Source organism: Strigops habroptila, chromosome 1, assembly GCF_004027225.2.
Source record: "Strigops habroptila isolate Jane chromosome 1, bStrHab1.2.pri, whole genome shotgun sequence".
In the NCBI taxonomy this organism is placed as follows: Eukaryota; Metazoa; Chordata; class Aves; order Psittaciformes; family Psittacidae; genus Strigops; species Strigops habroptila.
Genome location: NC_044277.2, coordinates 133,540,193 through 133,563,147, shown reverse-complemented (window position 1 = coordinate 133,563,147; position 22,955 = coordinate 133,540,193). Strand labels below are relative to the sequence as shown.

The 22,955-nt window shown below is 37.9% G+C and overlaps 1 protein-coding gene across 2 annotated transcripts in view; it reads right to left on the bottom strand.

Moving 5' to 3' along the window:
• CHN2 (chimerin 2) overlaps positions 1-22,955 on the bottom strand; it is a 167,415-nt gene that overhangs the window by 82,220 nt on the left and 62,240 nt on the right. For both annotated transcript variants that reach the window (XM_030476815.1, XM_030476824.1), the window contains exons 2-3: positions 13,311-13,349; positions 5,958-6,013 (exon numbers count right to left, since the gene is read on the bottom strand). In XM_030476815.1, the coding sequence (XP_030332675.1) occupies positions 5,958-6,013; positions 13,311-13,349 (95 nt within the window). The remainder of the gene's footprint in view (positions 1-5,957; positions 6,014-13,310; positions 13,350-22,955) is intronic.

Genomic DNA, 22,955 nt, shown 5'->3' with positions numbered 1-22,955 from the left:
CGCTCCTTGTTTCTTTTTGTTTCTATCATGAAGTCAGGATTATAAAAACACAATTAAAGCAGCAGCAATATTATAAGAATTTGAAGATACAGGCTCCATTAAGTCTTACATGTACAAACATTTTCGTTAATGAAAATAGGTTTTGTAACAATTCTACTTATTTTCACTTAATTGCTGGCTAATGGGATCTCTTGGTGTGTCGCTGTGCGTGTTCTAAGGTTTCTTTCTAAGGAAAAGATAATATAATATTCTGAATTATCTTAGAGAAGCTTTCAGGACTGACAGTAAGAGACACCTTCTCAAGGTAGTGTCTGACTTTTTGCAGTAGAGTGGTTTGAACAAGTGCCATGAAAATTACCATTTACTCCCATCATTCACCACCAATTTTATGGCCAATTTTAATGCCCTATTACAGCTCTCTAGGACTACCACAGTATAGAAAGTGTTCTTAGAAAGATGAGGGCAGAGGGAAAGACAAACTATTCAGCTTGTAAAGGTCAGAATGAGTGAGCAGAATAAGGGAATCCATGGAAGGCTTATTGAAATTATTAAATACTTATTATCCAGTCAGGTATACTCTTAGCAAACATTTTACTAAGGCTTAATTTTAACAACCTTGCTCAAGCTTAGCTAATCACAAGCTTTTTCATATGTACAAATACCGAAAAGAACTGACAAAAGTAAGCAGCATTTTTAAAGGACTTTTCAATATTGCTATTGTTTACATGATACTCTGCTAATTGCATTGTTCTTAGCTTGAATCCTATCCTTCAGAAGAAACTTTGAGGATAACTGACTAAAAAATAATTTGCAGTGGTTCAGTTTTGGATGTCTGCAATGATTCTGTATATTCTCTGCTAGTAATGTACAAGATGGCAATATCATTATAAACCTGCTAGTGACCATTTCAACAGTCACATTCTATGAAATGCCACTATCTATACACTTGTTTTGATAAATCTGGGTAATGGATACCCAGAGGGTCAAAACAGTTCCTGACCCTCTGGATGGTTAAGGACTCTCAGCAGTACAATCTGAATATGCCATCTTTATTTTAGTATCCTACAATCACTTAAGCAAGAAGGGACATATATGGTAGTTTTGGTTGGTTTTTTGGTTTTTTTTGATTTTTTTTCAGAGAGTTCTCCCTTTTGTTATCATATTTGCTTTTAATCAAGAAACTATAATTTTTATGCTTTAAAGGCAAAGGCAATAATTTCTACCACTTCTGACACAACCTATTTGGAATTCAGAACGACAAAGAAGGCAATTAACTGACATTTTCCTACATAATAATATAAGTTAGGGCTCTAAGGCTTTGTCTACACTAGGGAAATTTAGTCGAGCTTCTCACTGTTGCTGACACTGGCTTGGCCAAGGTACTGATAGGAATATTCAATGTCTAATGCAGACAAACTCACCAGCCTCAAAAATTGCTGTCAGCAATTAAGGCTTGGAACAGAACAGGAATAGCATTCATAGGTATGAATAGCTCTACACGAGTAATTTAAAAACTCATGGGTAAGACTCACCCTTTCTTTGAAGGAAATTTTTAACAGGCCTACCGTTTAACCAAAAATATACCCAAATAATGTCACCATCCTTCCTTAATTCTTTTACTTTGTTAAAGCCTCCATTTCTTTAAAAGATATTTTAACTTTGATTAGTTTACTCCTGAAATATTTCTTAAAATTAAGAATTCTTAAAGATATTATTTTTTAATAAAACCAGGAAGTTGAATGCTTGAATTATTTTCTGAGAATGTAATTTTTTTATCAGCATCTCTGTAGAATATACCCTAAAAGATGTTTTATAATATGAATTTCTCACAACACGAATCTGATATTTTGGTGCTCATCATCACACTTGCACAATATTTAAAAGCTACTCCTCCATCTGAATGGTGCTTTTAAACTAAACTTTCTCTATTTAAAAAATAAATCATTAAAACATTGCTGGAAGGAATATGGTTACAAATGAGGATATTGGCAGAAATCCAATGTTATTGGGAAGGTAGGATATTCACACTAGTCCCGCTGCCAGTGGTGATTAATTAAAAGCCATTAGATACCTGAAGCACTAACCGTTCATTCAATATGATTCCCATTGCAGGAATGACCTGCTTTTGCTGACAAGATACTTATGCAGGGTAAAAGAGGAAAAAAAAAAAGGGGGGGGGGGGGGGAATGAAAATCATGATAGCAAAGCTCAAAGACACAAGGATAGAGATGCTCATGTTTTATTTACAGTCCCAGCTTTTAGTCTGGTGGTTTGCATATCAGGAGAGGTGATTCCTGTCTCCAAAGTATAGCTAATCAAGAAATCCACGCAAATCAGATGGTAGAACTGCAGAGATCTGAGGCTAAAACCCCTGTGACTATGGAGTAACAGAGAGGTAATGGAAGAGCAAATGAATGCAGAGAATCTGGAAGACAGCAATGGAAAAGATGGAGGAATGATGAAAATGCCAAGTGGTGAGAGAAAAAAATCCAACCCTCCAACCCTTCACAAGTTTATCTGTTGGTGTTACAGATTTTGTTCGCAGCAGATGCTTCAGTTTTCTTGCAAACAGTGCAGAATTTGGCAGTTATGAATGAAAGACATCTTGCCATAGCATGAAGGATTTAAAATTATTTGCAATCTTTATAGTTGTCTGAAGCAGTTTGAATCCTAAATTGTACAAGAAAACATCTTCCACAAAGTCCAGTTCCTATGATATGCACACGGAGAGATAAATCTTTCCCGTCAGTCATGCATCCTGCTGACACCTGCTCTCCAGATGTTAGATGAGCATCATGTTCCATACTAAATAACTATCACATTGCCAATATATTTTCACATACATAACACAAAATTAGATTTTGAGATCTTTCTTTCTATGTAACTGGCAGAAAGTTAGGATTAATAAGACACCATCTTTAGTGAGGCAGGCCTATACAATCATCAGATTACACTGAAGTCAAACTAGAATCAAGAAAAACAAAACACACAAAATACCCACCTTACAGTCTGTGTGCTAAGGAAAAGCTAATAGGTGCCATAGGAACATGGTGCTGAATTTCTTCTCTAACAATCTGTGACGCTCTACAAAACCAGTCTGTATTTCTACTTTATATAAAACTGATAATATGAACCACAAGGAACAATCTAGGTACCAGGACACCCCATCCATCCCACCTCCCCAGCTATATGTAAAAATAAAATACATCATCAGTGTTGTAATGTTTTTTTGCTCTTAGGTCAGAGAACCTGAGTTTCTAACAATCAGGTTGTGAACACATGCAGTCAAGCTACACAAAGATTCAAAATCCAAGCAATAAAGCCGAACAAAGATCACATTTGTGGAGTCCATACTGCTTTATATACCTACCCCTGAATAAAGTCTCTTATTTTCAGCTGTTTTACTAAACTAAAAAATAAAATAAAATAAAAACATATCAAAATAGGACTCTTAAATCAGTGAGGTGAGCCACTATAAAAGATTTATTAGTCACAACCAATCCCAGATTATGTGAATTAGACATCTTTAACTTCCTTTGTTATTATGCTGCTTTGCCAATTACATATTAATTTAGTCAGTATAATATGATCTTATCTTCTTTCTGTGAATCTTTGGGTTACCTGAATAGGCCTTCAAACATCAGGCAAAGGGAGCAAGGGGTAAGTTCAATTGCACCTAACATGTTCTTAAATCTAAGGAAACATGTTCAAAACAGCACACTGGTAAAGAGTTCACAGCTACACATTAACTTCACTTGTGTTTCTAGAACAAGAATACAATTGCTACTCCACTTTAAAAGCACATTTTACCTTAATTCAAATTTTTACTGATGAAGGCAAGATAAAAAAAAAAAAAGCTTTAATTTGAGTTAGCATAGTAAGTTTTGGATTAAACTTATTCAGACTAAGTCACTTGCATCCCCACAAAGATAAGTTCAAATTGTAGACAAGGGTTCCTAAGCATTTAATGCTTATTAATTAGATTTTCTGAAGACAAGATCTTCCTCAAAGTAGTTCCAGTGTGAAATAGATAAATCATAGAATCATAGAATCATAGAATCATAGAATCGTAAGGGTTGGAAAGGACCTTAAGATCATCTAGTTCCAACCCCCCTGCCATGGGCAGGGACACCTTGCCCTAAACCATGTGGCTCAAGGCTCTGTCCAGCCTGGCCTTGAACACCGCCAGGGATGGAGCATCCACAACCTCCCTGGGCAACCCATTCCAGTGCTTCACCACCCTCACTGTAAAGAACTTCTTCCTTATATCTAATCTAAACTTCCTCTGTTTAAGTTTGAACCCATTACCCCTTGTCCTACCACTACAGTCCCTAAGGAAGAGTCCCTCCCCAGCAATAATAAAATATTAGGTAAACTATTAGATCACACAAAGTGAGAAACTCGTGTAAGGTCGAACCGGAAGCAAATAAAATATTTACTTGAACTATTTTGAACTGTACCACTACTAGTTTCATACCTGTAGTGATATTCATTTAGTAAAAACCTTAATGTCCTCTCCTTTAGAGAATATCAGCCTCAGATACCTACTTGACATTTGTTTTGCATAAGAATTTCAGAAAGGAAATTTCTTGCTAAAACTGAAGTCCCACAGGGCTACAGGATGCTCCTTCTCTCTGAGCCTTCTCTTTGACAGGGAGAAAGGATGACATGAGGACTCACCCACCCTGGTGTTTTGCTTCTCCTTCTTAGCATCCTGTGTTACATGTCCTGGGACCATCCTGGACTGACAGGGCTCAAAGACTTCCAATCTGAGGCCAAGACCCTGCTCTCCCTGCCCTGAAACAACTGGTAGGCAGCACTTGAGAGAAAAACACAATGTCTTTTCGTTAAGGCACTTGGTGGACTCAGGAAAACTGGATTAAATTCCTGGCTTCACAATGGATCTTTTTCACCACCCTGGGCAACCACCTGTGCCTTGGTACAAAACATCCTACCCCACACAAAACCGATTTGAGACTGCATGTGTTAGTATTTGACAGATGCTGTGCTAAGGCTCCACTTCCACAAGTACACAGTGCAGGAAGCAGGTCAGAGCTCATGATTATGTTTGAGAGAAGAGCTATATATCATGCTGATGAACCGCAGTTTCCATCTTCTTTCACATCATCTTTTATATCTTGTGCAATCACTTCATGCGTTTCGTAGTTCTATTACTAGTATTACATGTCTATTTGCACAAAATTTGTCCCTGACACTATAGAAGATAAAGCTATCACAGTTTTATTGATTGAGCAGAGACATCTACATATGTTTTCCATTACTATTATGACATGCAGGTTGAGGAACTGACATACTTAACTAACTAGAAATGGAGAAATACAGAAAAAGAAAATAGGGAGACAAAATGACTCAGCCAAACCTGCAGCCCTACAGATTTCTAGATATCCTATAATCTTTGAAGTTTTTATGACAGAACTGAGCCCTAAGGCTATCGCTTCAGTATTTTCACTTGAGCATAATCCTTAGCAGAATGCATTCAACAAACTGGAGCTATGTGTGTCATGTTCAAAAACTGTAGATGAGGCCCTCAGTGATATGCTTTAGTGGTGGGCATAGCAGTGCTGGGGTAATGGTTGGACTTGATGATCTTAAAGATCTTTTCCAAACCTAGTTAATTCTATTGCAGGAAAAAATCCACCTTCCTTTTGACAAGGAAACATAAAACTTTAGTTGGTATACAGAAAAGCACGCCAAGCAATGATTAATGAGCACTTGCCTAATGAAGGGGCTTCTAGTGGCAGAATGAGGCCTCCATGCCTAATTAGCAAATATTAATCTGCTTTAATTAATCAACTGTAAGAAAAATGATTCTATAAAATAATGGCTTAGAAAAACTAAGCAAATACTCCCCTCAGACTGTACAAAAGATTTTTTGGTAATCATATGCTGCTGACAATTCATCAGCTTTAACAAGGTAGAGAGAAAGAAGAACTGACCTCCCGAGGACATATGATTCTCTTGGGACGTGGTGCCTCTTGTTGCAGCTGATACACTGTCAAACACAAAAATGTACAGATCATTAGAAGATGGCAACACACATAAACTTTTATTCAGATGAGTCTCTTTAGCCAGAGGCTGCAGAGAAAAATGCAAATGTAAAGAAAAGGACAGAAAACGGAGGGATTTCAGTGTAGCTAAGTCATTTACATGAAAATTGGTTGTTGATGTGCACACTAACTGAACTGATCACCAGTTTAATTTTGAGAAGTATTATCTCCTTTTGTACTTGTTATTACATTTCTATACCAGGGAAGACCAGTTAGAAAGATTTATTAGGTGTACCTCAGGATAAAACCTCACTTTTCCATACACCACGCTGTAACAACTCAAGAACAGATTGCGTATCAGTATTCTTTTGGGTAGGCCATGAAAAAGTTTAGCATGTTTGAAAGGGTTCACCACAATGTCATAATTTATTTCAAGATTCGCTGGCAATTGCTGACTGCCAGCAAACATTCCTTTCAAAGCAATTATGCCCTATTCAAATGGCCCTGGATCAATTTCGCGAATCTTCTGAGGGCTGGAGGAGAGAGACCTGAGGCTAGGGATAGTCGCTGAACCCTGGCCCCTAGCCTCTTCACTGCATGTATTTAATGAGATCCTCTTCTTCCTTTCCGCTCCAGAGTCGTGAGAAGAAGCTGACATGCAATGACAGTAATCAATTCCAGCGCAGACAGACTGTCTCTCTGTAACTCCAGTAAAAATCCCAGAGGTTTGGTTTGCCTCCCTCGAGAAAGGCCTTCTGTATGCTGACCTTCTTGTATTCGGAAAGATCATGTCGTGCCTATGAATTCTTTTAAAAGACCGAGTCTCTAGGACAGGGCTCTTCACAATGCTTGTGAAGCTCTGATGCCCCATAGCATTATGCCCTGAAAGGTGTCAGATTATGGAAGGAATATAAATGCCTGTAGGTTTTACAAACACAGAAGCCCTGTTGCAAAAAGTAAATCAAAGCGATGTGTACTTTTCAGCACCTTCTCCCACCTTCTGCACCTTCTCTTTAAATGGGACTAGGAGCAATAAAATCTGAAAAGTGGAGGAGTCCTCAGCTTGCTCCCAGGTTTGTCACTCAGGGGATGTGAAAGCTTTGAGGGGCTTCTGTTCTCTGCTAATGAAAACGTGGAAAAAAACATAACCTCTCCTTTTCCCAACCCAACCCTCATCTCCGGTGCTTCAGACGGGCACAGAAAGAGAGCTTGTGGTTTCTTATGTTCCCTACCAGTTTCAACGCATATGGATGTGATCCAGCTCTGAATTCGTACTAAGGCTCTGGATTTAACCTGCATCATTCATCACTGCCAGATCTCCCACTACTTTTCCTGGTAACTTGTGGTCTTTCTTACCTCTTGCAATTCCATGACTAAGATTCAAAACCTTCCTTCTACTTTTCTGTGATCAAATGACTTGTGTATCCATAAAAGTTGCCAAGAAAAGCATGATTTTTTTGCTTCAAAAATCATAGTTTGCTTTTTAAAACTGGTTATTCTGGAGTCTAATATTATGTTTTTAGAGACCAACTCTGAATGCCTGAAATCAGCATAACAGATGATTCAGAAGGTTACTGATGCTTAATACTAAACATATCCAAGAGGCAAATAGTAACTTTTTTTTTCTCCCATACATCTCCAGTAGAGAGAAGGAACTATAAGGATTCAAAATATTGCAAGAATGTTATTGCTTCCCATTTAAAGTAAAAGATCTATTTCCCCCATTTATTTACTTAAATTTTAATTAAAAAATCATACTTCATAAAAATCTTATTTTTCAATAATCAAACCTGTTAAATATTAACTGACATAGCAAATTCAGCTAGTGGAGCTGTTTCTAAGATAACCTTGATAGCTGCGGTCCAAAACAAGTTGGTCTGAAGATCACATTGTGATGTGCTACATTTATAAGAAATGAGAAGAGCAAATTGCTCTCTGAAATGACCAAAAGGATCTCTGAAGCCAATAGCACTGGAGAAGCAAGGGTGGGGAGAAGAGTCAGCATTTCACAAAACAAAGGAAGGAATGACTAATAGGAGAGAGCAGATATATGAAAGACTTGAAAGCAAACACAAAAAACTAGATGCTGATAGGATGCAGTGGGATGAATCAGTGCAGGGATTCATGATGAATGCAAGGAAGACAAATCATCTTAACAACTGTATTTTGAATAGACTGAGAAAGGTTGCTGTCGTTCTCAGAGAGGCATGGGTAATTAATCTGCACAATAATCTGAACTGAGAAAGCTATCTGATTTAGAAATACATCAGAGGAAAATGTATTAAGATTATTACTATACAAATAAATAATAGTAATAATAAATTATATGCTACTCTAAATGTGCAGGATAAGAAAATGTCCCCAAGTAACAAGCACAATTGAGACTGTGAATGCTGGTAATCACAGAAAACATCATGAACGGGAAATGGTTTCCTGCGAAAGATAAAGAATTCAGATTTGGCCATATTAGCTTTAAATTGAAAGACATTAAACTGACAAAAAGACAACCCAGTGGAACTACTGGAGAGAGATGCAGAACCATTAGACAGAGGGAGAGAAGACAGATTGGGAGCCGAAGAAAATGACTGAGAACCACCCGTGGCATTGTGGTAAGTGATGCCAAGCAGTTCTACAGGAGACAAACAATAGAGAAGAGACAGGCACACGGTGGCCAAGGATACCCAGAAAAGGCACACAGCAAGGCAAGGGTGGTGGAAAGAAAACAGCAGTGAAAATGCAGTTAAGTGAAAAACTAGGGAAAGGCCGTATCTCACAGACAAAGGTATTAAGGAGCAAAGCAAGTATGACCCTACCAAAAGCTATGTTCTTCTCTAGAAAGGTTCTCTTCTGTTTCTGCTTCAAATAATTGCCATATGAAAGCCTGCTAACGGGCTATGAATACAACAGCAATATTATGGCTAAGGTGACTTGAGAAAAATGTGCCCTACAGCTAAGTTCCAATGAGCATAGACACCTCATTAAGTGACCTCATTTTCAGAAGTGCTGAACATCCTGCAGCTCTGCCTGATTTCATTATACACTTTGGTCAAAGTGCTAGGCACTGGCTGACATCACTTGAGACCCCAGCAGGGTCCAGGGGATGGTCGGAAGTTTAGAAAGCCTCTGCCCTTCACTTACTTGCTCAAATGACAAGCAAGCCTTGCCTTTCTGTCTCCCCCCTTCCACTTCTGAAAATCTTGAACCAGAATGTATAAAGATATGGTTAACTGAACTAATAGAAAAACACACTTATTTAGGACAATGGTAAGCAGTGATCAACATCCAACCCAGTCTATTTCAGCATTTAGAACTGACAGGCAGGTTAGAGACAAACCCACTCTGATCATAAAAAATATGACGCTTGAGCATAATGGTGAATTATTATTTTAGCCCTGAGAAAATTAACCTTATAAAAAGTCAACTTCATGCAAAAGAAAATGTATTATTACTGCTTAATAGAACAGCATCAGACTGGCCGTAGCTTTTTGTTCGGCATCAGATGCAAATGAAATGCGTGGTAATACTACACACTAAATCTTAGACCAAAATGCAGCAATATGCTGCAATAGAAAAACACAGTAGCTTTTAATTGGCCCTTTAATGTCTTTATCAGTTTCATAATTCAGCTAGTTTGCCAGAATCCACAGTATCATAATCACGTGGGAACTTAGAAAGTTAACAAAACTTTAATTTATTTTTTAATTTCTAGGGGAACATTTATTTGAGACGTAAAGTAACTAGTTAGAATATATATCTCTTGTTCCTGCTAGAGGATGACTCTTGTCTCATGGGATGAATAAGGGAAATTCTACAATCAGTTTTACAAAGAACTCTCTAATTCCAAAATCTGATCTAAGAAACACAGGGATGATGTGCAAAAATCAACACTTACTCCTTTTCTGCCAGGGAAGAAGGCTATCACCAATTTCTTCATACTTTTTTCATTCTGCAGTGTGTCAGGAACTCAAGCTTTCTCCTTTAACTCACCTATGACTAGTGTTCAGTGATGCTCCAGTGGAGAGGAAAAATTCCTATCATCACTTTTATAAAGCAGCAAAGAAACATACTGCCTTCTCTTTGAGAATGTTTCAGAGTTCCTTAGTTTTACCTCCTCGTCCTCATCTCAGGCATTTATCCATGTGCCGAACTTGAGCAATATGAGCTGTCCTATTTCTGCTGGATTACTCACATGCTTAATTAGGAACCTAAGTGCCTGGCTGAAATACAGCTTTAATTTCTAGCAAAACTGAGTTTCAGACACTGTGCCTATTATTTGGTGAAGGGTGGAAGGCAGAGAAGCTTTGTGAGGAGATGAAGCATGCCATCAGCTGATGCTCTGTGCCTTGCCACATTGCTTCATACCAGCGAACTGATCTTAAATAATGCAAATAAACATTGAAGTGGCATTGACATACGATTTGCTTAGCACATGCCAATCTCAACAGTGGCAAAAGGAGAAAAAGAGTGGTTTTACATCTCTTCAAAACCCAAGCACGTACATGCTGCAGCTGGAAGTCAAAATGACTAACTACACTGTTTCAGCACTCAAACAAATTGCCTCCTCGTCACATGAAGCAGGTAAGATTACTGGTTCTGTTCTCAGAGGGCAGTGCAGCACTGGAGCAGGTTACCCGCAAAGATGACAGAGGCTCCACCCCTGAAGGTTTTCAGTAGTCAGATAGATAAACCCATGGCTGTTCTGCTCTAGAGCTGACAGTAGTCGTGCTTTGAGTGGGAAGCTGAATTAAGCTCACCCCAAAAGTCCCTGACAATCCACATGTCTGTGACTCTTACCTTCATTTCTTTCATACCTCAATGATGGTAAAAAGGCAAAATGCCATTTCATGTAATATTCCTAACACACAGCAGAGTACAAAAATAAATCTGTTATTGGATATTTATTTGTTGATCTGTTACTCAGGTATAAATGCAATTAAATCCACTGCCTAGAGACTGCAGGCTGCTAGTACCTTTCCAGATTTCTTCCCCAAGTCTTTTCCTGGTAATACAAAATCATTCTTGCCATTTCTTTTGTTCTCTGCATCCCAGGGCTATCAGAAAAATTCTGAAAAACCTTGTAATCTGTGAAATCTATGCAACTTCTAACAATTCTTCATAAGCGAGTGAGAATCTTCTGAATTAGAAGTGTCCATCTTTTCCAAATACAGCTGAAACAAGCTTGTACATTATGCCAAAAGGTAAGGCTTGGATTCTGAAAGCTGTTCCACTTTGATCGGCATTTGCCCATGGGTAAGTGCAACACTTTAGTTGAATACTTTGTCTGCATGAGCAGGAAAATCTGCCTTTGTTGAGAACCTAGAAGGATTGAAGCCTTGATTGTGATGTCAGTACAAAGCAACATAGTGCACCTAAATTTACCCAGGACTTAAAAAAGAAATCAAAACTGTATGCAAAGTGTCTTACTAGTAATTTAGCAAACTTTTAAAGTTACCAGGCTAAAATACGCTGAAAATAATTGTTAAATAGCAAGTAAACACAAACTGCTAAGAGTGAAAGACATTAAAACTGTGATGGGAAAGGACAGTTAGATTACATCATAGACTAATGCTACAGTTGGATGTAACCTCTATAATTAATTTACCAGATTGGTATTTTTCTAGTAGAGTAAAGAAGCATACGTTACCTAACATTGCAATGAAAAACGTATGTCTGTGGCTTAGCAGTCTCAGCAGTCAACCTCTGTAACCTTAAACTATTTTCTGCTATTTTGGAGCTGTTTAAATTTTTCCAAGGTCATTCATGCATGGGGTTCAGATGCTGAGGCCATGACTTTTTCATTACCGCAATATTGGCATCCTACATATATCTAAATAGGAAATTATATATGTCTATTCTGTTAGTTCATTCTGGGGTTTTATTTTTTATTTTTAAAGAAAGTTTCCTTTGACTATGTGTAAGCTATCAGGCAAAAGTAACCAACTTTTCACTGCATACCAGTGATCTCTGCTGCACCAGTGGGGCAACTAAGAGAAGGTAAGTAAAGGCAGATGATTATTCCCTGACTTTTTAACAAAAAATTCCTGCGAAAAAGGAAACATCTCCATTTCAAATCCTGGTCTCATCAGAGTCAGTGGGAGCTCTTCCATTGATTTTGAGTAAGCCAGATTTCTCTGCTAAAAAAAAACCCACTCAAGTGGCTGCTTCTTTACATGTACCCAGCAAAGTACCCTGGAATGGTCCAACTCAAATCAATACACTTGTGCTGACTTTGGACTTATACATTCCAAATATTGCAATAACAACAATAAAAAAAAGCCACTAGAAAACAGTGTTCTGAGAAGCAATTTTTGTAATTTAATGGTATAATCAAATATTGGTTGAAAAAATCCCAGTCCATTCTAAGGCAGAATATCATTCTCGGGTAACATAGAGGTGAAGTCTTTGAAGTCAGCATGGTTGTTTAATGTGCACAAAAGTGAAGTCAACAAGTTTATTCCAGTCTAAAATTATACATGTACATGCATGTAACTACTGTGATCCTTGTCTTTTTGTAGTTCCATTTTGGTAATGGCACTGTACTTAATTTGAAGTTGCCACAATAAAAGAGATGAATTTTGCTTAGGATAGTTCTGTATCTGAAAACAGCAACCACCACCACCACCCCCAAACCAAAAACCTCCACACCTAAAGGTACAGTTTCATTAAATTTCCAGTAAGGGTTTAAAATAAGATGATCAAATTTAAAGGCCATCTTTAATAAGGGTTTTAAAAGCCTATATTTTGCATTAGATCTGTGCTACTTTATTAGAAAATACATTTGGAACAAATCAAAAAAAGCATAAAATATACACTTCTGCACTGCACTCTATGTAAATGATTTTTCTAAAGGCAGACAGGAAGGTTCAAAGAACTGATAGTGGTGTCTCCAACTTCTAAACCACCACTTCAAAAATTGGCCTCTATTGCTAGGGATCAAAAATATTATTTTCGAGCAATTTGGTGACCCATGTAAACAGACAAATATGCTCAAGCCTGACCTTTAGTAAACACATGAAGCATTAACCTCTACCTCTGGAATCCTTCCTGAAAATCTCAGCAGAGAAACCATGAAAGCCAGGTTTGCACACTTCTAAGGCAACCCAGAGAGTCTGGCGCTCATAATCCTGTTGCGCCTGCTCCACAGAGAATCGGGAAAGTTCAGGTTTTGCTGCTGTCCCATACAGCAATTTCTACAACCACCTAGTACATTTATGTCTTTTTTTCTAAACAAAGAAAGGGAAAAGACCTAACAGTGACACCTTGGTAAGGTACTAAGATTATTAAAAAGTCTTGTATACTCACAGTATGATTTCCATATTGGAGGCTGGTATTCTTCAGCATCTAAAATAGAAGTAAAAAGGGTGAAAGAAATCAGTCAATTGGCCACTGGGTCAAAGCGTCAGCATGCATTTTTCTGCTGAGAGACCTCAGCTTGTTAGCAAAATTCACATTTCTTTCCCAAGAGACATGCTAACTCATTTACAGTACCGTTTCCTATATGAGAGAAGAATATAATCTTCAATCACTTGTGGACGCAATGTGCTTTTTCCAAATTATTCAAATGTAACAGGAATTAATTTCTTACAAATTTGCATACAGTTTCCTGACTCACCAGTATTTTTAAAATAATTAGCTAGACTAGTAACTACATTATTTATTTACCTTTCTTGGCAAAATAAACCAACAAATCACTATTGGTTTTCAATGAGGCTTCTAACCCCACTAGGAAGATTTTAGAATGAGCATCAATGAATAACATATGCCTTAGTTAAAAGGATGCACAGCTCAGGCTGGACTCCAATGCACAGACCCAACAGTTCCAAGGAGATTCAATTACACTTCTTGAACCCACTAGAATATGTAATTGGCATATTTTCCAGAAACTGCATCGGCAAAAATAATAAAAGTTATAAAAAGGAAAGACTGCAAAACCTGCAACTGGAAACAGACAATTATCACCCCTATCAACTGAAGTGGCACAAAAAGTTGGTGTCTTCTGTAAGTGTAAGAGTTATACAATGCTCCTGGGCAATTTTTTGGCAGAGGGAATAGAGCTTCTGTATTTAAAAGCGTAAGTTTTTGGAGCCTCAGCTAACTTTCCCTTTCCCCAAGTTAAAAGCCCAGCAAACAAAGGGGTCTCCAGGCTGGGAGGGAGACAGGCACAGCTGGGGGGCACGGTGAGTGTATGATCCTGCTCCACAGGGAGGTTTTTCCAGCTCTCTGCAACAAAGGCTGTTGCTTCAACTTCCAGAAATCCCAGCGGAGGCCAAGCTTGAGCAGCAGGAGTTAAGTAAGTTACCATCCACCAGCCACAAAGGGTGGGGTACTGGGTACTAGTTTGGCTCTGAACTGCCATGTTGCCAAACACTTTGAAGAGTCATTTATGTGGGTTATGTCATTAACCTCCTAATACTGTGCAAGTTAATTAAGGTGTTTGGTATTTACTGAACTTCTACTTAAGTTATGCTAATGTAATTCAATTATAGTTGCATGGTTCATGCTCCTTGTCTATTTATATACACATAACCACCTTAAATATATCCCTGCAAAAGTTTGTTTACTAGGAATGTTAATCAGTAACTACCATCTGCCACTTCTAACTCCATTGTTTTAAAAGAGAGTAAATCTAGCAATGGTCACAGTTAGTGCCTGGAATAATACCCTGTGACAATTTGCAGATATGTTGATTGGGAAACCCATTCAATTCCAGTTTCGACTGTATCCACTTCACAACTTTGGCAAAATTCAAAACACTCCCAGACTGACAGAGTTATACTGTACTGTGGCAATCCAAGAGTAATTAGCTTCCAAGTTCATTATACAGAAGGATTATTTTAAATTATTTGAAGCTATTCATGAGACCAGTGAAATTTATTCATGCAAGAGCTGACTAATTTTTTTCTGCTCTCACATTATAATGGTAATATATTACTTTTTTTTTTCGCCCTATACATCTGTTGCTCCACATATATTTACCATAACACCATAATATTGTGTATTAAATTCCTCTACCACACTTCTGCAAGAGAATTTCTGGATTTGCTTGTTCACAATATATTTTTCCAACAGCAGAAACATTGAGATAATGCAAATATCCAATTATCTACACTTGTGACTTCAGAAAAGGAAATAATAGTGGGAGAAACAATGAAAACCCAACAGGTATCAGCTGTTGCTTTAGTTTTTTAGAAACTAAATTATTTAGAAAGAGCACAGTAAGTTGAACAGTGAAAGCTGATCTACAAGTGGCCATAAAGTGCTTCATTAACTTGAGACAGACACAAATGATAGTGTGGAAACACTGCAGCCTAGGTGAAGAACAGTCATCCAGGAGATAGTCATAATACAAAACCCTCAATGACTATGTTAGATCTGTCATGGTTATGAATCTGTCAGCCCAGAAAAGAGCGGACAGAACAATTCCTTAATAGTTAAAATCATTCTTAAGGGCAGCACACTTGGAGGAAAACCATGGGTCACTAGCTCCACATTTGCCCTGCAACATCTTCTGCAATCCCTTCAGCTGATAACATGTCCCTAAATCACAAGGAACAAAACTCTATAGAGATAAAAGCACTAATACTGTTTATTGTCAAGCTATCATGCATGACATTTGATTGCATCCATTTGTAGGGTAATAAAGAACCATTAGTTTAAATACAACCTGGAGACAGAGGTCATGCTTAAGGATCAGGGAGATGTTTAATGGAGCCCTAATATAGACCTCTTGCTCCTTGTGGAAGGAGGCCACTGCGCCCCTGTCAACACATGGGCCATGTACAGTCGAAGATGCCATTCTACATGGCTGTTGGCATGGAAATTAGCCTCAGGACAGCAATTAACATGTCTTTAGTCACCACAGAAATACATTGCAGCTCCTCCTTGAATGATAGAGTCTTAAGACTCCCTAACTAGACCAGATTAGACTAAACTCCAGCCCTTCTTAAATCAGGGGTCACATGAGACAAATCCTACTTTAGCAGACTGGTTTACTATTATTTGCCCTTTTCTGAGATTTCTGTTCTGCTTCTTTTTTCATTAGTCCTCTTTTTTTATAAGGTAGCTCTACTCATCAAATCACACTCCACTCTCCATGATAAGATTCAATATGGCAGGTTCACAGAAGTTGCCAATAATAGTTTGGGTGGTTAGCTCGGTTACTACGTGACACCTGAACTGGCACAGCTTCTGCCTTCAGTTCTGCACATGGTAATGGTCTCAAACCTCAGTTTTGAGGCCACTTCGCAAAAATCAATCAATTAATCAATTATCCAATGAATCAATCAGACTTGGCAAAAAAGATAAATGCCCACATTGATGTCATTGAATTATATTCCTAGTATGAACTTTGATCATAATGCCTATCACAACTGTGATTGGCAGTATGGGAAAAAGGGTTCACTGAAGTACTCTCAAGTGATAAGACAGGGTCTATCCAATTGCTGCTTTCTTGAAGGGTTCACACTTTTGTCAGTGACTTCCTGTCTAAATTCAGAAACTGAGCCAGCTGAGGTTGAAAGCAGTTGTCAAAGGAGAAATTCAGAGCACAAGATGAGTGTCGGTTCTGAAAAACTCAGCAAAATGTCCCAGGGCCATCTATGACACCCCTTTCTGAGTTTAGAGAGGCTCACTGTAAAAGAATTACAGAATGTCTAGTTTAGGTCTTCTTTATTATTTTGAGTCTTATCAATACTGTATCAGAAATGACCTTAGAAAAAGGAGTACTCACTGGAAAGACTAGAACTGGCAAAAAAGCATGAGAGACTTCCACAAATAATATTACAGGTGATCCTTCTAATTGAAAGCTTTGAAACAAATGAGTTGAGAAGGTTAATATTTATTAGACCTAAAAAAGTAACTAGAAATTAGTTGTCTGCTCAACAGAAAGGCACAAGGAATGGTGAATGCTGACTCTTGGGGAATATTACAGCTACCAGAAGGTTTCTCACTGCATGCATAATTGACACGGAAAGATACTGGAGAAAATTGTCAAGCCAATTGGAACTGGAAAGCGAGAGTAAGGAAAAGCAGGTTAGCTCTTCACTTTATTTGCTTTACTCTTCACAGAGTAGAGAGGATGAAAAGCATTTTAGAAATAAAATATTTTTATAAAGCTGATGGAGCATGGTAAAGCTGAATAAGTGTAAAAAGACTACAGTAAAGGGAGTACTGAAAAGCTGGCAAAGCTTTAAGCATCCAGATAAAAAGTAAAACTACATATTTTTTTAAAGAAACATGAAGACAGAAGACAGCATTTCTGTAAATAATGGATGGTAAATGGTTACTGCATTACTCAGATAAATTCTTCAGCAATTTCCGAGAAATAGGCTTGCATTAATTACATAGTAAGGGAAGTTATCCATGGACTTCAAACCTTGTTCTTCACTGTGCCTGGCACTGTACCACAGTGATACCTTTCTGGATGTAGTTGCGAAAAACACTGGAATGACTGAATTGCTTTTTACTACTTCCTTGTACTTTGTGAAGATAATGATGTAATGCCAAAGCTTGTGGTTCTGTGATAGCACTGACCTAGCTAAAGCAGGTCTAGTAAGATATCAGCTAAGCTAAAACTTTGACTCTTCTCACTAGCAAGGCTGATAAGAGGAAAAAAGAAACTCTGTTTTACAGGAAGGATCACAAATTATGTCACATGAATCAAATATTTCTGACTTATAAGTGGCATTTCTGATTATAAGTGGAACAGTAACAAATATACATACTGTAGCTATATGCCATGCCCAGTTTTAGATATTCTAAGAAGTATTAATGATTTCTGTGCTAGTAGAGAGTTAAGCAGACTAGTAGCAGGACAGCTACCAAAGGGGGACCACCATTCTTTGCTAATTTCTTCATAGCCACTATGAAAGAGGAAAAGATTTTTTTTTTTTTTTTGCCTTTGTCCTTTCTAAAGGATTCTAAAAGATATTCTGCAGTTCACCTTGGAAGAACTGCCTCAGTTTGGATGTTTTGCCACCATTGTCTGAAGTTCAGACTTCCTTTCCAGTAACAGCTAATTTTAAAACTATGACCTACATGTGCAAGAAAAGACACTTGTCTGTGAGGAAGAGCCAATTGGCTTACTGGCAGTATGCAGATAAATAATACACCGGATGAACAAGCCTAGTTACTAATTTTTTCATCTTCTATTGTTATTTTCAGGACCAAGACTAATGATCATTAGCATTTTAATGCCTTTTGTATAATTCCTTTAAAGATATTTTTCACAGTTTTACCATATACACTTTCATATTTATAGCTTTGTTTCCAAAACATTTAAGTATATTATTAATTCAATTTTTTAATTTTTATACATATAATTACATATATAACAATAACATATAATTGTTGAGCAAAAGGCCATATGAAAGATGAAGTGTTTGTACTTTTTAGGCATTTATAATATTCTTATATTTTTCTTCATACAGCCAGAATTACAGGATACAATTAACTACAATGGAAACGGACATCACAGAATCACAGAATGGCTGAGATTGGAAGGCACCTCTGGAAGTTATCTGACCCTGCTCAAGCAGGAGCCTAGAGCCTGCTCACCTACAGCATGCTGCCCAGGACTGTGTCAAAATGGCTTTTGAGTATCTCCAAGGATGGAGACTCCAAGGATGGAGACTCCACAACCTCGCAGGGCAACCTGGGCCAGTGCTCATCTGCCCTCACAGCAAAGAAGTGTTTGCTGATGTTCAGACAGAGCCTCCTGTGTTTCATTTTTGTGCCCATTGCCATTGGCCATGACACTGGGCACCGCCTAGCTCTGTCCTCTTTGCATCTTCTCTTCAGGTATTTATACACTTCGGTAAGACCTCCCTGAGCCTTCTCATCTCAAGACTGAACAGTCCCAGCTCCCTCAGCCTTTCTTCATAGGAGAGATGCTTCAATCCCTGCATCACCTTAGTGGCCCTTTGTAGGACTCTCTCCAGTATGTCCATGTCTCTCTTGTACTGAGGAGCCCAGAACTGGACACAGAACTCCTGGTATGGCCTCACCACTGCTGAGCAGATGGTAAGGATCACCTCCCTCAACCTGCTGACAACACTCCTCCTAATGCAGTCTAAGATGCCATCATCCTTCTTTGAGGGAAGGGCACACTGCTGGCTCATCTTCAGCTTGGTGTACACCAGGACCCCCAGGTCCTTTTCTGACAAGCTGCCTTCTAGCTGGGTGGTCCTCAGCATATATTAGTGTATGGAGATTAAAGTGAAAGAGTAATAAGGGGGCTTCTTTGATAAGGTCAGTTCTACTTCAATACATAAAACATCACTGCATTATTTAATTTCCACTCTGTGCTTAAAACTTACAAATTACAGAAGCTCATTTTCATCTTATCTGAACCCCTAATGGCTAATCTTGTGGATGGTGAAGGGCTATTTTCATTTATTTTGCTGTCTCACAAATTACTATATATGCATACACAGCTATCTCATGTTGCAGTCATTTTGCAAACTGTTTGACATAGGCACTATTTTCTAGGTTTGATTGTCACTTGGTATATACATTTGGGCGTTATGATTACTACTACTACATAAAGTAACTGTCCTCGCAGGCACATCTGACTACACTTTGAGAAAGAACACTCTTAAGTTGCAAATAATCAAACTGTCAGATGAGCACCTCTCTCTAACTCCTGAAAAGTCACTGCTCCTTTGAAGAGCAAAATTAATTCTCTTGCAGTTAATAATTAGCGATGTAGCTGTTGAAACATTTCAGAGTGTCAAAACCTCTGTTTAATGTTTCATTCGGAGCGCACAGTTGCCCACGGAGGAGCCTGTAGTTGCTAGCTGTACCGCTGAACTTTCTTGTCATCAGTATAGGGACAGCTAAAACATGGAATGAGACTACAGCTCTTGTTTTAATGAGACACTTCAACTTTCAGCATAAGGCACAGAAATGAAATGATCAAGTTGTTTATTTGCAACACAGTTTATAATTGGTGTATTAATTCAGATGATGGGTGCTTCCCACTATGCTATTCTCTTTTTTTTAAAAAACCAACCCTGCAATAGTGTATAATTTAAAATGTCAAAAAATGCTCACAAAAGGGCTGGAGTTCTCTCTTGCACAGCAATTAGACTGAAACAGTAAGCTTTTAATAACCACAATATAAATTGACAGCTATTTCGTATCTTTTGCTTTTGCCTACCATAAACTTGCTGTTAGAAGCCACTGCTGTAAAGGTAGCTCATTTAGTCTGTTCTACGAATCAGAGTCTTTCCAAATTGCACTCTCTCCTGCTTTTGCTTCAGATTTCAAAACAGTATCTTTCTACTAAGAGGCAGGCGGTCAGTCCGTGCATACTGTCTGTTTTACTACAATGCAGATGAAAGATCGTGCAAACAGGTAAATCTAATAATTTAGAAGAATTACCAAATATCAAATAAAATACAACTGTGAAATAAGTGAATTAAGGACTTTCTCCAACAGATCACAGATTTGAATTATTTGAATCCACAGCTAAACTTCTAGAACAAAAGCTTAAGGACCCATGTTCTGCAGTTGGTGAGTGGTGTTCAGCCAGCTATGACCATCCATTTGGAGCAATATTGCACTTAATTTAAAATCTCTCTATTTTGCACAGATTGAAAGAGAATTAAAAGTGTTGAAAATATTGTTCAAATTTTGGAAATGTAGAAAAGGAATAACAGGGTTCTCAATAGTAATAGAAGTATAAAAGGGAAGGGTATTTGTACAATTCTAGTTTTAGAAGTTTCTTTAGGAGACTAGACTTTCTTAGGGCTACTGTGTGGGGCTCAAGAAATAAACAGGCTCTTCCAATGAGCAAAGAACACAACAGGGGTCTAAGCAAGCTGATGCACACATTCCCAATGCTTGTTCTATTTCCTGGGAAATATGTAAGATTTCATAGTACAGAGGGGTATTCCTACTGCCTAATCTTAGGCAGGTAGGTCCTTTTTAATGCTGAATCCCACCGAATCTGTTTGATCTTGGATGGCATTTGAAAGCCTCCATGATTTAGATGCTTTGAAACATTTTGTTCACGGAGCAACAATGAAGAATTTCCTCATGCAAGTCATTAAAGGTTTGTGTCTAAAAGCTAGAAAGGTAGACAATAAAAGAAAAAAAAAAAATCACAAAATATCTCCTTCATGCTTGATTGCCAAAAATCTGTTTAAGTTAATAGCTGCCATTAAATTTAATCTGGTCACTAAAAACTATGCCCTAATGCTTGTTATCATTCTCCATTTTAACACTAATGCCAGTGTAATTAAAATGTAACAGTTATTTTCACATTTTCATGTTTTAGATCTATAAACCAGAAGTATCGAGACATTAAAATTGCACAATCAGGGCTCTGCATGACTGAGAAACTGACATTTCTTTGGTAGGAATAAACTCATGACATAAATTAAATCGCACCACATTAGCAGACCTCCTATCTTATACAGATATACTTTAGCTTCTAACTAAGGACCAGTTAGTTCCTGGCTAAAAATCAAGACCAGATAATCAGCTGGCATATAAGAGAATAGCTCAGCTATTTCACCACTGTGCAGAATGTGGCAATGCATTTCCAGTCATTTACTTATGGCATCCTAATCCTCTCTCTCAACCTTCCAGCCAATGATCCCTGTACTCAGGGGTGCAGTCCAGGCATTGTATGAAAAAGCATGGGACTGAAATAACCATAATAATGCCAAAAAAATGGCATTAAAAGGGTCACCGTGAAGTATTTCAATTAGAGTATTTATGTTGAAGTAGTGTCAGCACATTCCCTGTTCCAGAAATGCTCTCACACACTGACATGATGCCCGTTTATCTGGCTTGTCAAAGGACCCAGCACATTCCCTGAAAACTTATTAACCTTCGGCAAAATCCAAATCATTGCTTTTGGTAACTGTTATTTTTGACATGTGTCATTTTATCATCCCTCTAAGCAAGGGCATAAGTGTTTCCTTTTCACTATCCAAGGGTATGAGGTGGTACTGGTCCTGCAGTTGACTATGGAGGCTGTTCTACAGCTTTTCAGAGATCATTTTGATCTTCCCTATCAAGCCCCACATTTGTTCTTCTCTGGATATAGAAATAGAAGTATTTTTAAAGGCTGAAACTGCAGCCTAACTGAAACAAGTGGAAACCCAGTAGTTCATCTCACTCCTCATGTGATTCAGAGAATTTACATTTGTAATTTACAAAAATCATAGAACATGTTGTACTCGGCACAGAGGCTGCTCACATATACTAGGGACCTTACTGAACTCTGCAGCCTAAACAAAGTTTCAAGCCTCAGACATCAGAGATGAGAACTACTCTGCCATCCAGAGCAAGCATAATGACCTGCAGAAGAATAGAAGTTTAGCAAATAATTAGATCTTTCTTTGGCTTCCTTTACAGGTCTTGTAGTATTGCTGCAATATTTACTTCTATGCATTAAAACATGAAAAACAGGAATAACGCCACCCACCTGCAAAACATATTCATCATTCCCACAGCTCTCTGATAAAACACTGAATAATCAGGGCTCTCCTAGGATGAGAGGCAATACTCTATCTGGGTACTTCCTCTGTTACAAAACCATGTTATTTTTCTTTTAATTACATTGTTTGGTGGACAGTTTTATCTAAGTGTGTAAATTGCATTCCATGCCAATTGAATTATTATTTTATATGAAGTTTCTTGGATCTTCAGTTTATCTCTTTTTAAAAATAAGTTTTGATTAATCAACGTCAGCTATTACTGAGGCACCCACCTTCTGTTTAACTGTGTTGTACAAATGGACAAACATTTCACAAGCATTTTTTATTATATCACCACCCACCACTTAACTGCTTCCCAGCTACTGTTGTTCCTGCAGTTGTTATTTTGGATCTAAATAAAAGCGAAATGCTTATCTTCTTAAAATTCAGTTCCATAATAATATGTTTATGTTGACAAGATTATGTCTTGTAATGCCTTATGCCTATGTAACTACGC